Raw genomic sequence first — 22,288 nt, forward strand, 5'->3', positions numbered from 1 at the left:
GTTCAACTGCCGTACACTGCAGTTATTCTGCAATTGCTGCGTCCAAAATACCAGTCGACTGCAGTTACTGCACTTTTACAGCAATTACAAAATGGCAATCTTTTTTTGTAAGAGTCCAAACATCGAGATGGGAACACACAGAAAACAAGGGAAGGTCTTGGTTTGGGTAGTTAGCTCGCTAACGCTATCCCTCTTTGTACTGTAGCTAACCCTCCATGTAGCAGGCTCTCTAACCATCCATATAGCTACTGTAACTAGGGACTACAGACAATCATGGATGTATATGTGTAGGGAAGTATTTAAACACTTGCTTAGGTCCAACCTCTGATCTTTCCAAGCATTTTTTATATGCTAAAACAGGATATAAATTGTAAGAAAAATAAGAAAACATATCAAATCATACTACTGTATGTAAACGTTTCCCTCAAAACCTTCCCCACAGAGACCGATGTCTTTCATCCGGATTGGCTAAACACATTCTTCGCACGCTTTGAGGATAACACAGTGCCACCAACGCAGCCCGCTACCAAGGACTGTGGGCTCTCCTTCTCCGTGGCCGACGTGAGTAAAACATTTAAACGTGTTAACCCTCGCAAGGCTGCCAGCCCAGACGGCATCCCTAGCCGCGTCCTGCAGACCAGCTGGCTGGTGTGTTCACAGACATATTCAATCGCTCCCTATCCCAGTCTGTTGTCCCCACATGCTTCAAGATGGTCACCATTGTTCCTGTACCCAAGAATGCAAAGGTAACTGAACTAAATGACTATCGCCCCGTAGCACTCACCTCTGTCATCATGAAGTGCTTTGAGAAACTAGTCAAGGATCAGATCACCTCCACCCTATCTGACACCCTAGACCCACTTCAATTTGCTTACCGCCACAATAGATCCACAGACGATGCAATTGCCATCACTCTGCCCTATCCCATCTGGACAAGAGGAATACCTATGTAAGAATACTGTTTATCGACTATAGCTCAGCATTCAACACCATAGTACCCTCCAAGCTCATCATTAAGCTCGAGGCCCTGGGTCTGAACCCCGCCCTGTGCAACTGGGTCCTGGACTTCCCGACGGGTCGCCCCCAGGTGGTGGGAAACATCACCGTCACTCCGCTGATCCTCAACACTGGGGCCCTACAAGGGTACATGCTCAGCCCCTTCCTGTACTCCCCGTTCACCCACGACAGCGTGGCCAAGCACGCCTCCAACGCAATCATCAAGTTTGCAAACGACACAACAGTAGTAGGCTTGATTACCAACGATGATGAGACAGCCTACAGGGAGGAGGTGAGGGCTCTGGGAGTGTGGTGCCTGGAAAACAACCTCTCACTCAACAAAACAAAGGAGATGATTGTGGACTTCAGGAAACAGCAGAGGGTGCACCCTCCTATCTACATTGACGAGACTGCAGTGGAGAAGGTGGAAAGCTTCAAGTTCCTGGGCATAGACATCACTGACAAACTGAAATGGACCACCCACACAGACAGTGTGGTGGAGAAGGTGCAACAGAGCCTCATCAACCTCAGGAGGCTAAAGAAATTTGGCTTGTCAACTAAAACCCTCAAACTTTTACAGATGCACAATTCAAAGCATCCTGTCGGGCTGTATCACCGCCTGGTATGGCAACGGCAACGCCCGCAACCGCAAGGCTCTCCAGAGTGTGGTGCGGTCTGCCCAACGCATTACCGGAGGCAAACTACCCACCCTCCAGGACACCTACAGCACCCGATGTCACAGGAAGGTCAAAAAGATCCTCAAGAACATCAACCACCCGAGCCACTGCCTGTTCACCCCGCTATCATCCAGAAGGCGAGGTCAGTACAGGTGCATCAAAGCTGGGACCGAGAGATTAAAAAACAGCATCTATCTCAAGGCCAGACTGTTAAACAGTCATCACTAGCACATTAGAGGCTGCTGCCTGTAGGCATAGACTAGAAATCACTGGCCACTTTAAGGAATGGAACACTAGTCACTTTAATAATGTTTACATATCTGGCATTACTCATCTCATATGTATATACTGTATTCTATAGTATCTTAGTTACTTAATAATGTTTACATATCTTGCATTGCTCATCTCATATGTATATACTGTATCATAGTCCATTCCGCTCTGACATCGCTCGTCCATATATGTATGTAGTCTTAATTCATTCCTACTTAGATTTGTGTGTATTGGGTATATGCTGTGTAATTTGTTAGATATTACTTGTTAGATATTACTTGTTGGATATTGCTGCACTGTCTGCTAGAAGCACAAGCATTTCGCTACACCCGCAATGACATTGGATAAAATTGGATTTGATTTGAACTAGCTAACCCTCCTTGTAGTTAGCTCTCTAACCATCCTTGTAGCTACTGTAGCGTGTTACCCTTACAAAAAAAGATAGCAGTAATTACAGCATACTGCAGTTATACTGCACTCTGACTGCATTTGTTTTGTAAGGGTAACCCTCCTTGTAGCCAGTGGCGGTTCTAGACCATTTCAACTGGGGGAGCCAAGCTGGGGCCAGTTGTACTGTTAGAGGGGCAGGTTACATTAGACGTTATTGTTGTCATATCGTTTTCTTCACTCATTAGCAGGCAAAAGACCATGTTCATAATCATTCAACAATTTATTTGCATTTTCTGTCTAATAATAGGGATGTAAAAAAAGAACGATTGCAAAAATGTATGTAAAAATTATTTCATACTCCACATTTAGGGGGGCCACAAGGGGGTCCAAAATTGTTGTCACAGGGGCACTGCTCCCCCCCCCCAGAACCGCTAGTGCTTGTAGCTACTGTAACTAGCTAACCCTCCATGTCGCTAGCTCACTAATCCTCCTTGTAGCTACTGTAGCTTGCAATCCCTCCTTGTAGCTACTGTAACTAGCTAACCCTCCTTGTAGTCAGCTCTCTAACCCTCCTGGTAGCTACTGTAGCGCGATAACCCTCATAGTTACTGTAGCTCACTAACCCTCCTTGTACTCCGATTAATTTCCCCTTTGAAGATACAGCACTTCCTCAGTCCCCTCACCCCCCTCTCCATCGTTCTTTCACCCCGACGTGGAGGTCTCTTTGATAGTGGGAGAAGCCTGCAGAGGTTCTCTTTAATCATTTTAAAGCTTTTTTGATGTCATTCAGGAGATTGTCAGTTTATTCCACCACAAAGACACTCCAGCAGGAACCCTGAGGTCTCAGAGGCACAACTACTAGTTCAGAAACACCCAAAAAAGATGATGATATAATTACTTCATATAGTTACTTCTCTCAGGCTGTCAGTGGAATTGATGCAGTAGCATTAAGTGGCCAATTTCTAACCCCTATGCGACCCCCAAGAGAACAATCTCTGGCTCAATGTGCCTTCAGAAAGTATTCACACCCCTTGGCCTCTCGTCACTGGCCTACACATAATACCCCATCATTTCAAAGTGGAATTATGTTTTAAGACAGTTTTACAAGTTAATTAAAAATTATAAGCTGAAATGTCTCGAGTCAATAAGTATTCAACCCCTTTGTTATGGAAAGCCTATAAGTTCAGGAGTAAAAATGTGCTTAACAAGTCACAAATTGCATGGAATTGCAATAATAGTGTTTAACATGATTTTTGAATGACATATAATTATCAGTGAATTTCAAACAGAACCACAAAGACCAGGTTTTCCAATCCTTCGCAAAGAATGGCACCTATTCGCAATAATTATGTGAATTCTGCCATCTACTGTGCAGGTGGACAATAAATTAAATAATGCAAGGTAAACATTTTTTGATATATACACATTGCAGAATAATAGTAAAGACATCAAAACTATGAAATAACACATATGGAATCATGTAGTAACCAAAAAAAGTGTTAAACAAATCAAAATATATTTTATATTTGAAATTATTCAAAGTAACCACCCTTTGCCTTGATGACAATGTATTAAAAATGAAAAAATAAGTGGAAATATCACATTTATAAAAGTATTCAGACCCTTTACTCGGTACTTTGTTGAAGCACCTTTAGCAGCAATTACAGCCTCGAGTCTTCTTGAGTATGATGCTACAAGCTTGGCACACCTGTATTTGGGGAGTTTCAAGCTCTGTCAGGTTGGATGGGGAGTGTCGCTGCACAGATATTTTCAGGTCTCTCCAGAGATGTTCGATTGGGTTCAAGTCCGGGCTCTGGCTGGGCCACTCAAGACATTCAAAGACTTGTCCCGAAGCCAATTCTGAAAAAGAATCCAGCACCTTCTTCACCATCCTCGTGACTTCAATAGGGCTTCTCAAATCAAATGTTATTTGTCACATGCGCCAAATACAACCCTTAACTACATTTTCTAAACTGCATTGTTGGTTAAGAAAATGTTTACTAAAAAACTAAAGGAAAACATAACTTAGAAAAAAAGTAACACTAAATAATAATAAGAAGAATGAGGCTACATTATATACAGGGGGGTACTGGTACCAAGTCAATGTGCGGGGGTACAGGTTAGTCAAGGTCATTTGTACATGTAGGTAGGGGTAAAGTGTCTATGCATAGATAATAAACAGCGATTAGCAACAGTGTAAAAACAAAGGGGGAGGGGGGGGCTGTCAATGTAAATAGTCTGGGTGGCCATTTGATTTATTGTTCAGCAGTCTTATGGCTTGGGGGTAGAATCTGTTTAGAAGCCTCTTGGACCTAGACTTGGCGCTCCGGTACCGCTTGCCGTGCGGTAGCAGAGAGAACAGTCTATGACTTGGGTGAGTGGAGTCTTTGACAATTTTTGGGGGCCTTCCTCTGACACCGCCTAGTATATAGGTCCTGGATGGCAGGACACTTGGCCCCAGTGATGTACTGGGCCGTACGCACTACCCTCTGTACCGCCTTACGGTCGGATGCTGAGCAGTTGCCATACCAGACGGTGATGCAACCGGTCAGGATGCTCTCGATGGTGCAGCTGTAGAACTTTGAGGATATTTTTATTTAACTAAGCAAGTCAGTTAAGAACAAATTCTTATTAACAATAACGGTCTACCAAAAGGCCTCCTGCGGGGACGGGGGCTGGGTTTAAACATTTTAAAAAATATAGAACAAAAACATACATCACGACGAGACACCACAACACTACATAAGAGACCCAAGACAACATAGCATGACAGCAACACATGACAACACATCATGGTAGCAACACAACAACAACATGGTAGAAACACAAAATGGTAGCAGCACAATACATGGTACAAACATTATTGGGCACAGACAACAGCACAAAGGCCGGACTACTGCAATGCTCTACTTTCTGGCTACCCGGATAAAGCACTAAATAAACTTCAGTTAGTGCTAAATACGGCTGCTAGAATCCTGACTAGAACCAAAAAATGTGATCATATTACTCCAGTGCTAGCCTCCCTACACTGGCTTCCTGTGTAGGGAGGCTAGTGTAGGGAGGAGCAAGGGCTGATTTCAAGGTTTTACTGCTAACCTACAAAGCATTACATGGGCTTGCTCCTACCTATCTTTCCGATTTGGTCCTGCCGTACATACCTACACGTACGCTACGGTCACAAGACGCGGGCCTCCTAATTGTCCCTAGAATTTCTAAGCAAACGGCTGGAGGTAGGGCTTTCTCCTATAGAGCTCAATTTTTATGGAATGGTCTGCCTACCCATGTGAGAGACGCAGACTCAGTCTCAACCTTTAAGTCTTTACTGAAGACTTATCTCTTCAGTAGGTCCTATGATTAAGTATAGTCTGGCCCAGGAGTGTGAAGGTGAACGGAAAGGCTGGAGCAACGAACCGCCCTTGCTGTCTCTGCCTTGCCGGTTCCCCGCTCTCCACTGGGATTCTCTGCCTCTAACCCTATTACAGGGGCTGAGTCACTGGCGTACTGGTGTTCTTCCATGCCGTCCATGGGAGGGGTGCGTCACTTGAGTGGGCTGAGTCACTGACGTGGTCTTCCTGTCTGGGTTGGCGCCCCCCCTTGGGTTGTGCCGTGGCGGAGATCTTTGTGGGCTATACTCGGCCTTGTCTTAGGACGGTAAGTTGGTGGTTGGAGACATCCCTCTAGTGGTGTGGGGGCTGTGCTTTGGCAAAGTGGGTGGGGTTATATCCTGCCTGTTTGGCCCTGTCCGGGGGTTTCATCGGATGGGGCCACAGTGTCTCCTGATCCCTCCTGTCTCAGCCTCCAGTATTTATGCTGCAGTAGTTTATGTGTCGGGGGGCTAGGGTCAGTCTGTTACATCTGGAGTATTTCTCTTGTCTTATCCGGTGTCCTGTGTGAATTTAAATATGCTCTCTAATTCTCCCTTTCTCTCTTTCTTTCTCTCGGAGGACCTGAGCCCTAGGACCATGCCTCAGGACTACCTGGCATGATGACTCCTTGCTGTCCCCAGTCCACCTGGCCGTGCTGCTGCTCCAGTTTCAACTGTTCTGCCTGCGGCTATGGAACCCTGACCTGTTCACCGGACGTGCTTGTTGCACCCTCGACAACTACTATGATTATTATTATTTGACCATGCTGGTCATTTATGAACATTTTAACATCTTGACCATGTTCTGTTATAATATCCACCCGGCACAGCCAGAAGAGGACTGGCCACCCCTCATAGCCTGGTTCCTCTCTAGGTTTCTTCCTAGGTTTTTGGCCTTTCTAGGGAGTTTTTCCTAGGGAGTTTTTCCTAGCCACCGTGCTTCTTTCACATGCATTGCTTGCTGTTTGGGGTTTTAGGCTGGGTTTCTGTACAGTACTTTGAGATATCAGCTGATGTACGAAGGGTTATATAAATAAATTTGATTTGATTTGAACAATACATCACGCGAAAAAGCCACAACTGTCAGTAAGAGCGTCCATGATTGAGTCTTTGAATGAATAGATGGAGATAACACTCAAACTGGACAGTTTTTTTCTGCAGCTCGTTCCGGTCGCTAGCTGCAGCGAACTGAAAAGAGGAGCGACCCAGGGATGTGTGTGGGATCTGGGGATGCATGCCAAATCTTTTCAGTCTCCTGATGGGGAAAAGGCGTTGTCGTGCCCTCTTCATGACTTTGTTGGTGTGTTTGGACCATGATAGTTTGTTGGTGATGTGGACACCAAGGAACTTGAAACTCTCGACCCGCTCCACTACAGCCCCGTCAATGTAAATGGGGGCGTGTTCGGCCCTCCTTTTCCTGTAGTCCACGATCATCTCCTTTGTCTTGTTCACATTGAGGGAACAAGGTCACTGCCAGGTCTCTGACCTCTTCTCTATAGGCTGTCTCATCGTTTGCATGCTAGCTTGCTTGCCCCGGTCTGCTAACTGCTAGCCCCGGTCTGCCAACTGCTTGCTTGCCAGCCCCGGTCTGCTAACTGCTAGCTTGTTTAGCCCCGGCCTACTAACGGTTAGCATTGGCCTACTAACTGTTAGCATTGGCCTGCTAACTGTCTGAATCGCCGTATCCCCAGTCAGCCCAATCACACACTGGACCCATATGTTCACTTGGCTACGCATGTCTCTCTCTTATATCAATATGCCTCGTCCATTACTGTCCTGGTTAGTGATTACTGTCTTATTTCACTGTAGAGCCACTAGCCCAGCTCAATATGCCTTAACCAACCATGTTGTTCCACCTCCTACATATGCAATGACATCACCTGGTTGAAACGTCTCCAGAGACTATATCTCTCTCATCATTACTCAATGCCTAGGTTTACCTCCAATGTACTCACATCCTACCCTACCTTTGTCTGTACTCTATGCCTTGAATCTATGCTATCGTGCCCAGAAACCTGCTCCTTTTACTCTCTGTTCCGAACGTGCTAGACGGCCAGTTCGTATAACCTTTAGCCGTACCCTTATCCTACTTCTCCTCTGGTGATATGGAGGTTAATCCAGGTCCTGCAGTACCTAGCTCCACTCCCACTCCCCAGGTGCTCTCATTTGTTGACTTCTGTAACTGTAAAAGCCTTGTTTTTTTTACTCACTGCTTTAGCACACTCTGCCAACCTGGATGTCTTAGAAGTGTCTGAATCCTGGCTTAGGAAAACCACCAAAAACCCTGAAATCTCCATCGCTAACTATAACATTTTCCGCCAAGATAGAACTGCCAAAGAGGGTGGTGTTGCAATCTACTGCAAAGATAGCCTGCAGAGTTCTGTATTACTATCCAAGTCTGTACTCAAACAATTCAAGCTTCTACTTATACAAATTCACCTTTCCAGAAACAAGTCTCTCACTGTTGCCGCTTGCTATAGACCTCCCTCTGCCCCCAGCTGTGCCCTCGATACCATATGTGAATTGATTGCCCCCCATTTATCTTCTGAGCTCGTGCTACTAGGTGACCTAAACTGTGACATGCTTAACACCCCGGCCATCCTACAATCTAAGCTTGATGCCCTCAATCTCACACAAATTATCAATGAACCTATCAGGTACAACCCCAAATCTGTAAACACGGGCACCCTCATAGATGTCATCCTAACTAACTCGCCCTCCAAATACACCTCTGCTGTTTTCAATCAAGATCTCAGCGATCATTGCCTCATTGCCTGCATCCGTAATGGGTCTGCGACCAAACGACCACCCCTCATCACTGTCAAACGCTCCCTAAAACACTTCTGCGAGCAGGCCTTTCTAATCGACCTGGCCGGGGTATCCTGGAATGATATTGACCTCATCCCGTCAATAGATGATGCCTGGTTATTCTTTAAAAAGTTCCTTCCTCACCATCTGAAATAAGCATGCCCCACAAAAAAAATTTGAACTAGGAATAGATATAGTTCTTGGTTCACTCCAGACCTGTCTGTCCCTTGACCAGCACAAAAACATCCTGTGGCATTCTGCATTAGCATCGAATAGCCCCCGTGATATGCAACTTTTCAGGGAAGTTAGGAACAAATATACACAGGATATACACAGGCAATTAGAAAAGCTAAGGCTAGCTTTTTCAAACAGAAATTTGCATCCTGTAGTACTAACTCAAAAAAGTTCTGGACACTAAAGTCCATGGAGAATAAGAGCCCCTCCTCCCAGCTGCCCACTGCTCTGAGGCTAGGAAACACTGTTACCACCGATAAATCCACTATAATTGAGAATTTCAATAAGCATTTCTTTACGGCTGGCCATGCTTTCCACCTGGCTCCCCCTACCCCGGTCAACTGCCCGGCACCCTCCACAGCAACCCGCCAATGCCCCCACCATTTCTCCTTCACTCAAATCCAGATAGCTGATGTTCTGAAAAAGCTGCAAAATCTGGACCATACAAATCAGCCGGGCTAGACCCTCTCTTTCTAAAATTATCTGCTGAAATTGTTGCAACCCCTATTACTAGCCTGTTCAACCTCTCTTTCGTATCGTCTGAGATCCCCAAAGATTGGAAAGCTGCCGCGGTCATCCCCCTCTTCAAAGGGGGCGACACTCTAAACCCAAACCGCTACAGACCTATATAATTATCCTACCCTGTCTTTCTAAGGTATTCGAAAGCCAAGTTAACAAACAGATTACCGACCATTTAGAATCCCACCGTACCTTCTCCGCTATGCAATCTGGTTTCAGAGCTGGTCATGGGTGCACCTCAGCCATGCTCAAGGTCCTAAACAACATCATAACCGCCATCGATAAGAGACATTACCGTGCTGCCGTATTCATCGACCTGCCCAAGGCTTTCGACTCTGTCAATCACGACATTCTTATTGGCAGACTTGACAGCCTTGGTTTCTCAAATGATAGATAGAGTCCAGTGTGTCAAATCGGAGGGCCTGTTGTCCGTACCTCTGGCAGTCTCTATGGGGGTGCCACAGGGTTCAATTCTCGGGCCGACTCTCTTCTCTGTATACATCAATGATGTTGCTCTTGCTGCTGGTGAATCTCTGATCCATCTCTACGCAGACGACACCATTTTGTATACTTCTGGCCCCTCTTTGGACACTGTGTTAACTAACCTCCAGACGAGCTTCAATGCCATACAACTCTCCTTCCGTGGCCTCCAACTGCTCTTAAACGCAAGTAAAACTAAATGCATGCTATTCAATCGCACCTGCTCGCCCGTCCAGCATCACTACTCTGAACGGTTCTGACTTAGAATACTTGGACAACTACAAATACCCGGGTGTCTGGTTAGACTGTAAACTCTCCTTCCAGACTCACATTAAACATCTCCAATCCAAAATTAAATCTAGAATCAGCTTCCTATATCACAACAAAGCATCCTTCACTCATGCTGCCAAACATACCCTCGTAAAACTGACCATCCTACCGATCCTCAACTTCGGTGATGTCATCTATAAAATAGCCTCCAACACTCTACTCAACAAACTGGATGCAGTCTACCACAGTGCCATCCGTTTTGTCACCAAAGCCCCATACACTACCCACCATTGCGACCTGTACGCTCTCGTTGGTTGGCCCTTGCGTCATACTCATCGCCAAACCCACTGGCTACAGGTTATCTACAAGTCTCTGCTAGGTAAAGCCCCGCCTTATCTCAGCTCACTGGTCACCATAGCAGCACACACTCGTAGCACGCGCTCCAGCAGGTATATCTCACTGGTTACCCCCAAAGCCAATTCCTTCTTTGGTCGTCTTTCCTTCCAGTTCTCTGCTGCCAATGACTGGAACGAACTGCAAACATCTCTGAAGCTGGAGACTCATATCTCCCTCACTAGCTTTAAGCACCAGCTGTCAGAGCAGCTCACAGATCACTGCACCTGTACATAGTCCATCTGTGAACAGCCCATCTATCTACCTACCTATCTCATCCCCATACTGTATTTATTTATTTATCTTGCTCCTTTGCACCCCAGTATCTCTACTTGCACATTCATCTTCTGCACATCTACCATTCCAGTGTTTAATTGCTATATTGTAATTACTTCGCCACCATGGCCTATTTATTGCCTTAACTTACCTCATTTGCACTCACTGTATATAGACTTTGTTTTCTTTTGTTCTACTGTATTATTGACTGTATGTTTTGTTCATTCCATGTGTAACTCTGTGTTGTATGTGTCGATTTGCTATGCTTCATCTTGGCCAGGTCGCAGTTGCAAATGAGAACTTGTTCTCAACTAGTCTACCTGGTTAAATAAAGGTGAAATAAAAAAATTAATTAAAAAAATTGTTGATCAGGCCTACCACCGTTGTGTCATCAGCAAACTTAATGATGGTGTTGGAGTCATGCTTGTCCACGCAGTCGTGGGTGAACAGGGAGTACAGAAGTGGACTAAGCATGCACCCCTGAGGGGCCCCCGTGTTGAGGATCAGCACGGCAGATGTGTTGTTGCCTACCCTTACCACCTGGGGGTGGCACGTCAGGACGTCCAGGATCCAGTTGCAGAGGGAGGTGTTAGGCCCCAGGGTCCTTAGCTTAGTGATGAGCTTCGTGGGCTTATCCTTATCCAAAAAACGCATTTCAACAAGCAATGACTCATTTTCAAATTTTTTGGTTCAATTCTTGGGCTTCACTGTTATCTACTCATCTTTTTCACTAACTGTGCTTGACTCACTTTCAGCTTCAAACAACACTTCTGCTTCAGCCATCTCAACCTCTCCTCCATCAAAGATTCATCTCCACAGAGAACGAGTCACCCTGCCCAAACTCATTTGCCCACAGCTGTAATCGCTGCCAAAGGTGATTCTAACATGTATTGACTCAAGGGTGTGAATACTTATGTAAATTAGATTTCTGTATTTCATTTTCAATGCATTTGCTAAATGTTCTAAAAATATGTTTTCACTTTGTCATTATGGGGTATTGTGTGTATATGGGTGTGAAAACCCCCATCTATATTTCATCCATTTTGAATTCAGGCTGTAACAACAAAATGTGGAATAAGTCAAGAGGTATAAATACTTTCTGAAGGCAATGTTAATTACTAAGACCATGTGGGCAAATAAGATTCCTTTATTGCATGAATAAGAGCAAGACCAGAGTGCAGCAGCAGTGACCTGGCAAAGGGAATAATCTGGTATTCATGTAATTGAAGTTGTAGCGTGTAGTGTAGCAGTCGTCCCTGACAACATCCCTGAACCATCACACTACCTCTGTGATGATGAGTTACTATCAGAGGGAAGACTCACTATGCGGAGGTTGTCCCTCAAACATCATCCGACTAACAGCAGAATGCAGATATGGATGTACCCAGAGTTTTTCCAGGTCTGTAAGTCGGTCAGGTCAAACTCCTGGCCCAATATATAACCCAACTGAGTGTGACCCGGAAGTAAAAGCCTGTGAGCAGAAAATAAACAGGAAGTGAACTCACCCTCTCCTCCTCCTCCCTGAGGTCAGGCATGGTACTGATGCAGAGTGTTACCGCGGTGATGGCCACAAACACCACCGACAGAAAGGCAAAGATCTTCCCAGGAAGTCCAGATTGAGGGTTCTCCACCATGTCGTGGAGCCTGCGCATACACCCCGCTGTGCGGCTCTCCTCCTCCTCCCCCCCCGCCCCGGGGGGCCCAAGCCCATCCTCACAGCTTTGGGGGGTCAGGGTGGTGGTGAGCTCTGCTTCCTCCTCCTCCATCCTCAGCTGCTCCTTGAGCTCCTCCTGTCTGATGCGTAGCTTCCTGAGGCAGCACCACTCCAGCCTGGTGTCCTCCAGGCCCCAGTAGACAAGCTCCTCCTGGAAGGACAGGGCACACATCTCCCTCAGCAGTCGGAGCCGCCCTGCCGCCAGGAACGTCACAATGGTGCGGAACGCAGATGGGCTGCGGTCGAAGAAGAACTCCTGGCGCCCGTCGTCGTAGTCGTCACACACCTCCATGATCTCATCCAATGAGCTGCAGCTCCTCAGCCGGCCCAGCCGCGTCAGAGGGAACTCCTCCAGAACGGACCAGGGGATACGGTACCTGGTGGGAGAGGAAACATATGTTTCTGTGCCCAGTTTATATGCCTTTTAAACCTTGCACCGGAGGCCTCCCGAGTAGCGCAGCGGTCTAAGGCACTGCATCGCATTGATTATCGAGTTGAACACGCCAACTCCTGATTCTGTGGATACGGTACCTGATCCCGCCTACATTGATGACGGCTGACAGGTCGTTCTCCTCCTGCGCCTCATTGGGCCTCCGCAGCAGTCGTTGACGTTTAAAGAACACACCCTTCTTAGTGACCACCTCCTGCTGGTTCTCCAGGGGGAAGTGGAAGGGCGTGAACTCTTTTTCTGTGCTGCCCGCTAGGAAGGCCACCTCCTGGTACATCCCTGCTGCTCCTCTGGGGGACCCTGGTTGGGAGGAGAGGGGTGGGGGGTGTGTTTCACTGGCCGACTGGGTTGGCAGGGACCTCACCCATCCAGGAGCATGGCTGGTCTCTGTGGAAACAAAGCAGAGGAAAGAAAGTTCTGTTTTTTTTTCAAGATGAACTCCACAGGTTTATTGGGACAAATTTGGTCAGAATCTCAAGGTTAAGCAGTTTCTAAATCACTCTTCAGGCTCCCTCTCTCTCTCTTTCTTATCACACCCCAACAGCAGAAACCCTGATGCAGAGAGAGCAATTGGTTAAGTTCTGGTATTTTATGTCACTGAGGCCCTAAATGAGGTGCTTCTCTTTAAAGTATTGTTTATCAAGGTTCACTAAATTACAATAAATACAGACCAATTAACTGTGGAATTTCAACAAAGAAAATAACTAATAGGTTGGCTGTACCGGAGAATAACTTCCTGTGATTCATCTTTCATGGGCCATTGACTCTGTTTACAACAACAGAAAAAGGGCAATTAATTCTGCAGCAATAATGTCTTGTTTTAATCTTCTTCTTCCAATATATATTTTTAAGTTAGTATAACCACAGCTTCAACTGAAGAAACAAACCCCTAAGATGTGGCACTTTCTAATGACACCTTCCAGTCTTAAAACTGACAGAATGCAGCTCTGCTCTGCGTAGTGAGGGTTAAATGATTCATACCAAGCCAAATGAGATCACAGTGAACTACTATCAGCCACAATACTCCTCTTCATGACGCAGCATTACACTCTAAAACTTGTATCAGTTTCAATTAAGAGAAGTCATTCACAAGATCTGAACCTCAAAACTCTCGAGTGGCACAGCGGTCTAATGTACTGCATCTTAGTGCAAGAGGCGTCACTACAGTCCCTGGTTCGAATTCAGTATGTATCACATCCGGCCATGATTGGGAGACCCATAGGGCGGCGCACAATTGGCCCAGTGTCGTCCGGGTTTGGCTGGGGTATGCCGTCATTTTAAATAAATATTTGTTCTTAACTGACTTGCCTAGTTAAATAAAATTAAAAACAGGACACTGTGACTGTTGCTGGATAAGAGGAAAATATTACGAAATCTTTGAGAAATGATAGAATGTATATGTCCTTCATCAAACCCTAATCTCTCGTGTCCAATAATACAAATCCACTCCAAAGTCTCCAGAGACCAGAGTGCTTTGATGAGGTATTGATTTATTGTGATGTGTTTTACATTATGTTGCTGCAGATGGGTGAAAACATTTCAGTCCGGTCTACTGCAACTAAAGTAGAGCGCTGAAAGATGCCAGCCTAATGACAGAGATGACAGCCTAACGAGCTAGGGAGGAGACTTCAAATAGACGACAATGATGTTACCTACCTGTTACTCGTATGCATGAAAGACAACTGCAGATTTAGGAAACCTCAAAAAAACAAGATTGAGCCAGGAGTATCCATCGCCTGCTGATTAACCACAGTGAAATGTGTCAGTGCGCTCCATCCAGTGCCTGGCTCAGTAATGCTCCTTTCATACTGATGTGACAACCAAGGGGAAAATAAACTCCAGAAAAAAATTCACATCTTCTGCTGAAGCCTTATGTTCTAATGTATTTACCACTTGGTTTACCACATTCTCTTTGGTTTATTTTACAATGTACAAAAGGTGGCACAAAAATGGGGATGGATCCAGGGTCAAGTGCAGATAATTAGGCGTGTTTTTCCTATGGTGCGTATGTCCAGGGCTGGGTAGGTTACTTTCTAAATATAATCCGATAGGTATAGTAACTAACAAAAATATAAACGCAACAATTTCAACAATTTTACTAAGTTACAGTTCATATAAGGAAATCAGTCAATTGAAATAAATTAGGCCCTAATCTATGTATTTCACATGACTGGGCAGGGGCGGAGCCTGGCCCAGCCAATCATTTTTATTTTTTTTACATTTTAGTCATTTAGCAGACGCTCTTATCCAGAGAGACTTACAGTAATGAATGCATACATTTCATGCATTTTTTTTTTTTGGTACTGGCCCCCCATGGGAATTGAACCCACAACCCTGGCGTTGCAAACACCATGCTCTACCAACTGAGCCACAGGGATGAGTTTTGCCACAAAAAGGCTTTATTACAGACAGAAATACTTTTCAGTTTCATCAGCTGTCCGGGTGGCTGATCTCAGATGATCCCGCAGGTGAAGAAGCCGGATGTAGAGTTCCTGGGCTGACATGGCTACACATGGTCTGTGGTTGTGAGGGTGGTTGGACGAACTGCCAAATTCTCTAAAACGAAGTTTGAAGTGGCTTATGGTAGAGAAATTAACATTAAATTCTCTGGCAACAGCTCTGGTGGACATTCCTCCAGTCAGCATGCCAATTGCATGCTCCCTCAAAACTTGAGACACTTATGGCATTGTGTTGTGTGACGAAACTGCACATTTTAGAGTGGCCTTTTATTGTCCCCAGCACAAGGTGCACCTGTGTAATGATCATGCTGTTTAATCAGCTTCTTGATATTCCACACCTGTCAAGTGGATGGATTATCTTGACAAAGGAGAAATGTTCACTAACAGGGAGTAAACAAATTTGTGCACAAAATTTCAGAGAAATAAGCTTTTTGCCCGTATGGAACATTTCTGGGATATTTTATTTCAGATCATGAAACCAACACTTTGTTAAAAAAGATTGGTGTTTCGAATGACATAATCTGTGTGCATCGTGTGATTTTGACCAATTGTGAGTAGGCATTGCTACTAATTCGTTGATGACGTCTTTGGAAACACTTATCTTCATACTTTTCACTACAAAACATAGAAATGCACCATTTTCACATATGTTCATGTTTGGGTGGTGCTGGAGATGAATATGAAGTTGAACAATTTGGAAATTTCCCTTTAGAAGAATTAGAAGCATTAGAAGAAAACAACCCATCAAGCACATTTGGTGTCATCATAGTGGTCTCTGACTTGTGGTCTGACTCACGCAAGTGGAACAAACACACATTTACACCTTTTTTCAATGCTGAATTGAATGTCATCGACAAAACAGAAAGGTGTCAATGCATTTTTTTTCTGCAAACATCCTACACATCAGATGTCATTGGTTAGCATGACATCAATCTCTGGGGGCTCAGGTCTATAAATGCACAGATCACCACCCCTGAGAGGAGGAGGAAATGAACCGTGACATAACACCCAGGAGACCTAGAGGGCACAGACCATACAGTACCATCATTTACAATCACTTACAGGTGTAGGATCTTATATTTCATCACTTTTATTGCTGAGAATTTTCCAGCTCCACAGGAAATGCAGATGAGCTTTGTGATTTACATAAATTCACTGAAAACCCACACAATTACATTAACAGTATTGTACTTTTCATGTAGCCTACTTTTGACCAGCTAATAGCCTAACCACTGATCAAACAACATTATGGACTAAACGTTAAAATCCTGTTGCTGCAGGATTTTTTTCCTCGGACAATACTGGTCAAATTAAGATCCTACATCTGTATGATGGACCACGTAATCATACATATAGGGCCTTTGACTAGTCGTCAACATAATAAATGCTGAGACAGTAGCCTGGTCCCAGATCCGTTTGTGCCGTCTTGCTGGAAAACATCTGAGGATAGTACAATGCTTGGTCCTACATACAGGACTGCTGAGAGATATGACTTCAAACTATAGGTAGCCTTTCTCCGGTAGTGCTCACCAGTGGTGACCGCTGGAGGGACTACATTATCCTTCTAAAAAAAATAGCTCCTATGTAGTCTCTGTAGTAAGATATTGTATCATAGCATTATGTCTACTCTGAATATCCTGCCATACTGGAGTGATGTGGGCTTCCAGCTTAATCTGTGATAATGTCTAACAGTGCTCGGATGGTTTGGGGAAGAAGACAATATCCATATATGAATGAGTAAACTTTGATTTACTGAGAACAGAGCATGGCTGCTGCGCTGCCCTTTCAGTCATGGTGGTTGTAACATTGTGGAATTGATTCTTCCCTTCTTGCTGCTGCTGGTGTGTTTGACTGAACTATTGAAACATGGAAGCATAATCCTGCTTAACTGACCACTTCATAAATACACCTCATTACCATAAACATTCTGAACGCACAAAGATGGGTTCATGAAAATCGTCCGGACTTTATTTTTTACTACCTTTATTTAACTAGGCATGTCAGTTAAGAACAAATTCTTATTTTCAACGGCTAGATAATTGCGACCTATTTATGCAGCCCTTTAATGAAAGCAATTCTAAACTACACCAGGGAATAGTAACAACAAAAAGGCAGATGAAGGTATCCCCAATCTAGAGCTATTCTAAAATGTGACATGTGTATCAGATTTGAGCTATCTAGTGGACCAATACTCGGCACAGTCCTGACCAACAGTCCTGACCCTTGCCAAGGTCCCTCATCTGCTATATCCCATGCGTCAAGCTGCATGTGAAGCTGGAGAACGTGGGCGTAAAAAGCATAGGATAGTTCATCCTTACAGCCGTAGATGGGAGATATACTTTCAAGGTGGAGAGGAGGATGACAACATCGAAATAGGACATTGTAACAGAAAATAGCCATTTAGGGAGGGATTCATACCCCATGAGGAAGACAAAACAGCTCGTGTAAAAAGAGCTTGATGGTCTATTCAAACAGAAAGGTATGAAATCCTAGTGAGGTTGGGTAGTTTTTTTATTAAAAGTGCTGTACTTTGTAAATTTGCAAAGGGCTTTAGAGAGAATGCAAGGTACAGTATCAGATAAATAGCCTCAAGGTAGAGACTTAGAGGCTGTTTGATGCCCACTGAAATGTACAGTAGACCACTTGTTTCTGTACAGGCACCGGTATGAGAAGTCCATCCACAATAACACTCTCTATTCTTCCATACATTTGCATCTTTACACAGCCACACAAGGCAGTGGTTGCTTTTCTATTGTTAGAATGTGATTTGTGCAATGTATGTGATCTATAGTGGCTGTATCATGTCCTTCATGTAGTTTGGAGATAGTGCAGCTACAATGTCCAAGACACATTTCCCCCTGGAGGGCAATAATGTTTCTCTCGCCTTTAGAATGTGTCTTGAAGGTAATTATTTCTCCCTGCATGTCCTCAGATATTACATGGACTGTCTGTGTGTGGTTCCAGGACCTATAGGAGAAATGGGAGAATACTATTATGTGTAGCAGCATCAACCTCCCTGACCCCCGGTCTACATCCCTATACCTCCACCCTAACCCGACCCCCAGTCCACATCCCTATACCTCCACCCTAACCCGACCCCCAGTCCACATCCCTATACCTCCACCCTAACCCGACCCCCAGTCCACATCCCTATACCTCCACCCTAACCCGATCCCCAGTCCACATCCCTATACCTCCACCCTAACCCGACCCCCAGTCCACATCCCTATACCTCCACCTTAACCCGACCCCAGTCCACATCCCTATACCTCCACCCTAACCCGACCCCCAGTCCACATCCCTATACCTCCACCCTAACCCGACCCCCAGTCCACATCCCTATACCTCCACCCTAACCCGACCCCCAGTCCACATCCCTATACCTCCACCCTAACCCGACCCCCAGTCCACATCCCTATACCTCCACCCTAAACCCGACCCCAGTCCACATCCCTATACCTCCACCCTAACCCGACCCCCAGTCCACATCCCTATACCTCCACCCTAACCCGACCCCAGTCCACATCCCTATACCTCCACCCAACACCCCCAGTCCACATCCCTATACCTCCACCCAACCGACCCCCAGTCCACATCCCTATACCTCCACCCTAACCCGACCCCCAGTCCACATCCCTATACCTCCACCCTAACCCGACCCCCAGTCCACATCCCTATACCTCCACCCTAACCCGACCCCCAGTCCACATCCCTATACCTCCACCCTAACCCGACCCCAGTCCACATCCCTATACCTCCACCCTAACCCGACCCACAGTCCACATCCCTATACCTCCACCCTAACCCGACCCCCAGTCCACATCCCTATACCTCCACCCTAACCCAGTCCACATCCCTATACCTCCACCCAACCCCCAGTCCACATCCCTATACCTCCACCCAACCCCCAGTCCACATCCCTATACCTCCACCCTAACCCGTCCCCCAGTCCACATCCCTCTACCTCCACCCTAACCCGACCCCCAGTCCACATCCCTATACCTCCACCCTAACCCGACCCCCAGTCCACATCCCTATACCTCCACCCTAACACCCCAGTCCACATCCCTATACCTCCACCCTAACCCAGTCCACATCCCTATACCTCCACCCAACCCCCAGTCCACATCCCTATACCTCCACCCAACCCCCAGTCCACATCCCTATACCTCCACCCAACCCCCAGTCCACATCCCTATACCTCCACCCTAACCCGACCCCCAGTCCACATCCCTATACCTCCACCCTAACCCGACCCCCGGTCCACATCCCTATACCTCCACCCTAACCCGACCCCCGGTCCACATCCCTATACCTCCACCCTAACCCGACCCCGGTCCACATCCCTATACCTCCACCCTAACCCGACCCTCGGTCCACATCCCTATACCTCCACCCTAACCCGACCCTCGGTCCACATCCCTATACCTCCTCCCTAACCCGACCCCCGGTCCACATCCCTATACCTCCACCCTAACCCGACCCCCGGTCCACATCCCTATACCTCCACCCTAACCCGACCCCCAGTCCACATCCCTATACCTCCACCCTAACCCGACCCACAGTCCACATCCCTATACCTCCACCCTAACCCGACCCCCCAGTCCACATCCCTATACCTCCACCCTAACCCGACCCCCAGTCCACATCCCAATACCTCCACCCTAACCCGACCCCCAGTCCACATCCCTATACCTCCACCCTAACCCGACCCCCCAGTCCACATCCCTATACCTCCACCCTAACCCGACCCCCAGTCCACATCCCTATACCTCCACCCTAACCCGATCCCCAGTCCAGTCCACACGTCAACAAGTGAATGAGATGTGGGAGGAATGCATAGACCTATATATAGAGATTCCATACAGGCAGTAAAAGGAGAGACATTTGAGAGGGTAGGAGCTGTTTTAAAAGGGTGTATAACCCATTGACTTGTATGGAACTCAATCACAGTCCATGATAGGTTCAAGAAAGAGCTTAGCTGAGGGTAGAATAGAAACCTTTTTTTTATATACAATTATAGCCCCATTTGTTTTGGGGTTATACAATTATTGTCAATCAGAACGCTTGCACTGAGCCAAGACGGCCAAAAATCCAATATTCAAAGGTTCAAAACCCTATGTTTGAAATAAATCACCTATAGATTAATTTTATCTAGGCGACAACTTTAAACCTGGCTAAGTCAGATTTTGCACATCTTGCAAAAAAGAACCAGCTGCCATAGCCTACAGTGTTTTGGGATATGAGAGAGACACACCGTTGGACAAGTAGTTCATAGTAAGGGAAGGTTTGAAATGCATTACAATTTCTTCCACACAGCATACATCGTGAATAAACATTCGCGTAGACAGTTTATATGGATAGACATTAAAGCATAGACTCATTTGTGACAATAGCCGTCTAACCTAAGTGCGCCGCGCACTCCAACATTTAGAAAAATGTTATGGCTACTATGTAATAAATGCTGAATAAATATTTTTCAAAGTGTCTGTACAAACATTGAAATACCATTCATGATTACCACACCTACCCGCTGTGTTCGGCTTGTGTCCATCGGCAGAGAACTTCCCCACATTTCGATATCAGTTATGAAAGCGCATATTGTTCAACATGAAATACACGCTCCAATCGACTCCGTCCTCCGTATAAATGATCCTAACATGGTAATTGACTTTATACCAGGTGCACTCAATCCCAGGTAACGTCACGTGCTTTACTTCCGAATCATATGGAGCAAGTTTGAAGGTTCGGTAAACTTGCTGCGCACCCGCATTAGCAAGATCAAGGGGAGAATCAAAATACTGAAAACTACTTTGATTGTTTTAAGTCGAATGAAATGCAATAATTGCAAAAGAATCCGTCCAAATTCAACAAAATAGACTCACGAGAGAACAGTTGGGAAAGACACGGCGGATTTGAGAAGAGCCCAGCGTGAATGATTGGGTGTTGCCGCTCTGTGATAACTCCAATTTGAGGGCTCTGCTCTGACTGTCTAGGATGCCGACAGAGACCACTCCGCTCACGCGCAAAATCGCGCTGCGCGGGTTGTGCCATGCTCTGCTTCTTCCCCGAATTGAATCCTGCTTCCAACAGCCATTTCAAGTAGCTCACACTGTGATTGCAGAAGAAAAAAATTATGAGGCATACAAATGTTTAAATGCGCACAAATGAATGTATGCGCAGAAATAAAATATAGGTTACACATCATTTGAGTTTGTAATTTTCTTTGTGTTATAAAATATCGACGGGATAAACACAGCTAGGACTACTACAATGATGCTACTGCATTATTACATGCTTATAGCCTCCTCTCGTTTTCCTATAATGGTGTAGGCCTATTAAAGAAATGGTTTCAGAGTGATTGTGCATACAATTTATGGAAAGTGAAAGATGAGGGGAAGTGAAGGAAGACTAGGCAGTTGATCCTTCTTGATTGACTGGTGTGATGATAGGTGTCTCATTTACAAAGCAGGTAGCAGCCAGGCACAGCAATGCATCATTTGTCTGTTCATTTCAGTGCTAGTGTCTGTCACAACATATATCAATACTATGGGACCCATCTGCGTCACAAGGCTGTAATTGCTTCATGTGTTTGAATGAAGAAACAAAGCAAACCTGGTAATGATAACGTCACTAATGAGGGTCTGAAGGATGGACCTCTATAGATGAACAGCCTAGTAACAGATGAGGGTCGACACAGGGCAGGTGATGACACTGGCTTACATTAGGCCTACTACAATTCTAATGTTTACATTGATACTGTTATTCACCAGCACACCATTGACTGGAATGAACAATTGCCACATTCAGTTGGTGACTGGATGGAGTTCGCCGCTCAAGTAATATTACGGTAAATACAAATATAGAAACAGAGAGTTGGGGCCAGGAGTTTTTCCTGACCAGGTGACCCAGGTAAAACTCTGGACCCTAGTTATGATGAGGTCTAACTATGCTAGCCTGAGCATTGGTACCATTCACTGTAAAGTC

At 45.6% G+C, this 22,288-nt stretch overlaps 1 protein-coding gene across 1 annotated transcript in view; it reads right to left on the reverse strand.

Moving 5' to 3' along the window:
• Positions 1–21,328, reverse strand: part of kcng2 (potassium voltage-gated channel, subfamily G, member 2) — a 32,467-nt gene extending 11,139 nt beyond the window's left edge. Inside the window, exons 1-3 of the mRNA XM_014142320.2 lie at positions 20,832–21,328; positions 12,926–13,229; positions 12,186–12,771 (exon numbers count right to left, since the gene is read on the reverse strand). Of these exons, the coding sequence (XP_013997795.1) occupies positions 12,186–12,771; positions 12,926–13,119 (780 nt within the window). The 5' untranslated portion in view covers positions 13,120–13,229; positions 20,832–21,328. The remainder of the gene's footprint in view (positions 1–12,185; positions 12,772–12,925; positions 13,230–20,831) is intronic.
• Positions 21,329–22,288: the final 960 nt, after the last annotated feature.

The sequence above is a fragment of the Salmo salar genome, chromosome ssa14, assembly GCF_905237065.1.
Source record: "Salmo salar chromosome ssa14, Ssal_v3.1, whole genome shotgun sequence".
Lineage (NCBI taxonomy): Eukaryota > Metazoa > Chordata > Actinopteri > Salmoniformes > Salmonidae > Salmo > Salmo salar.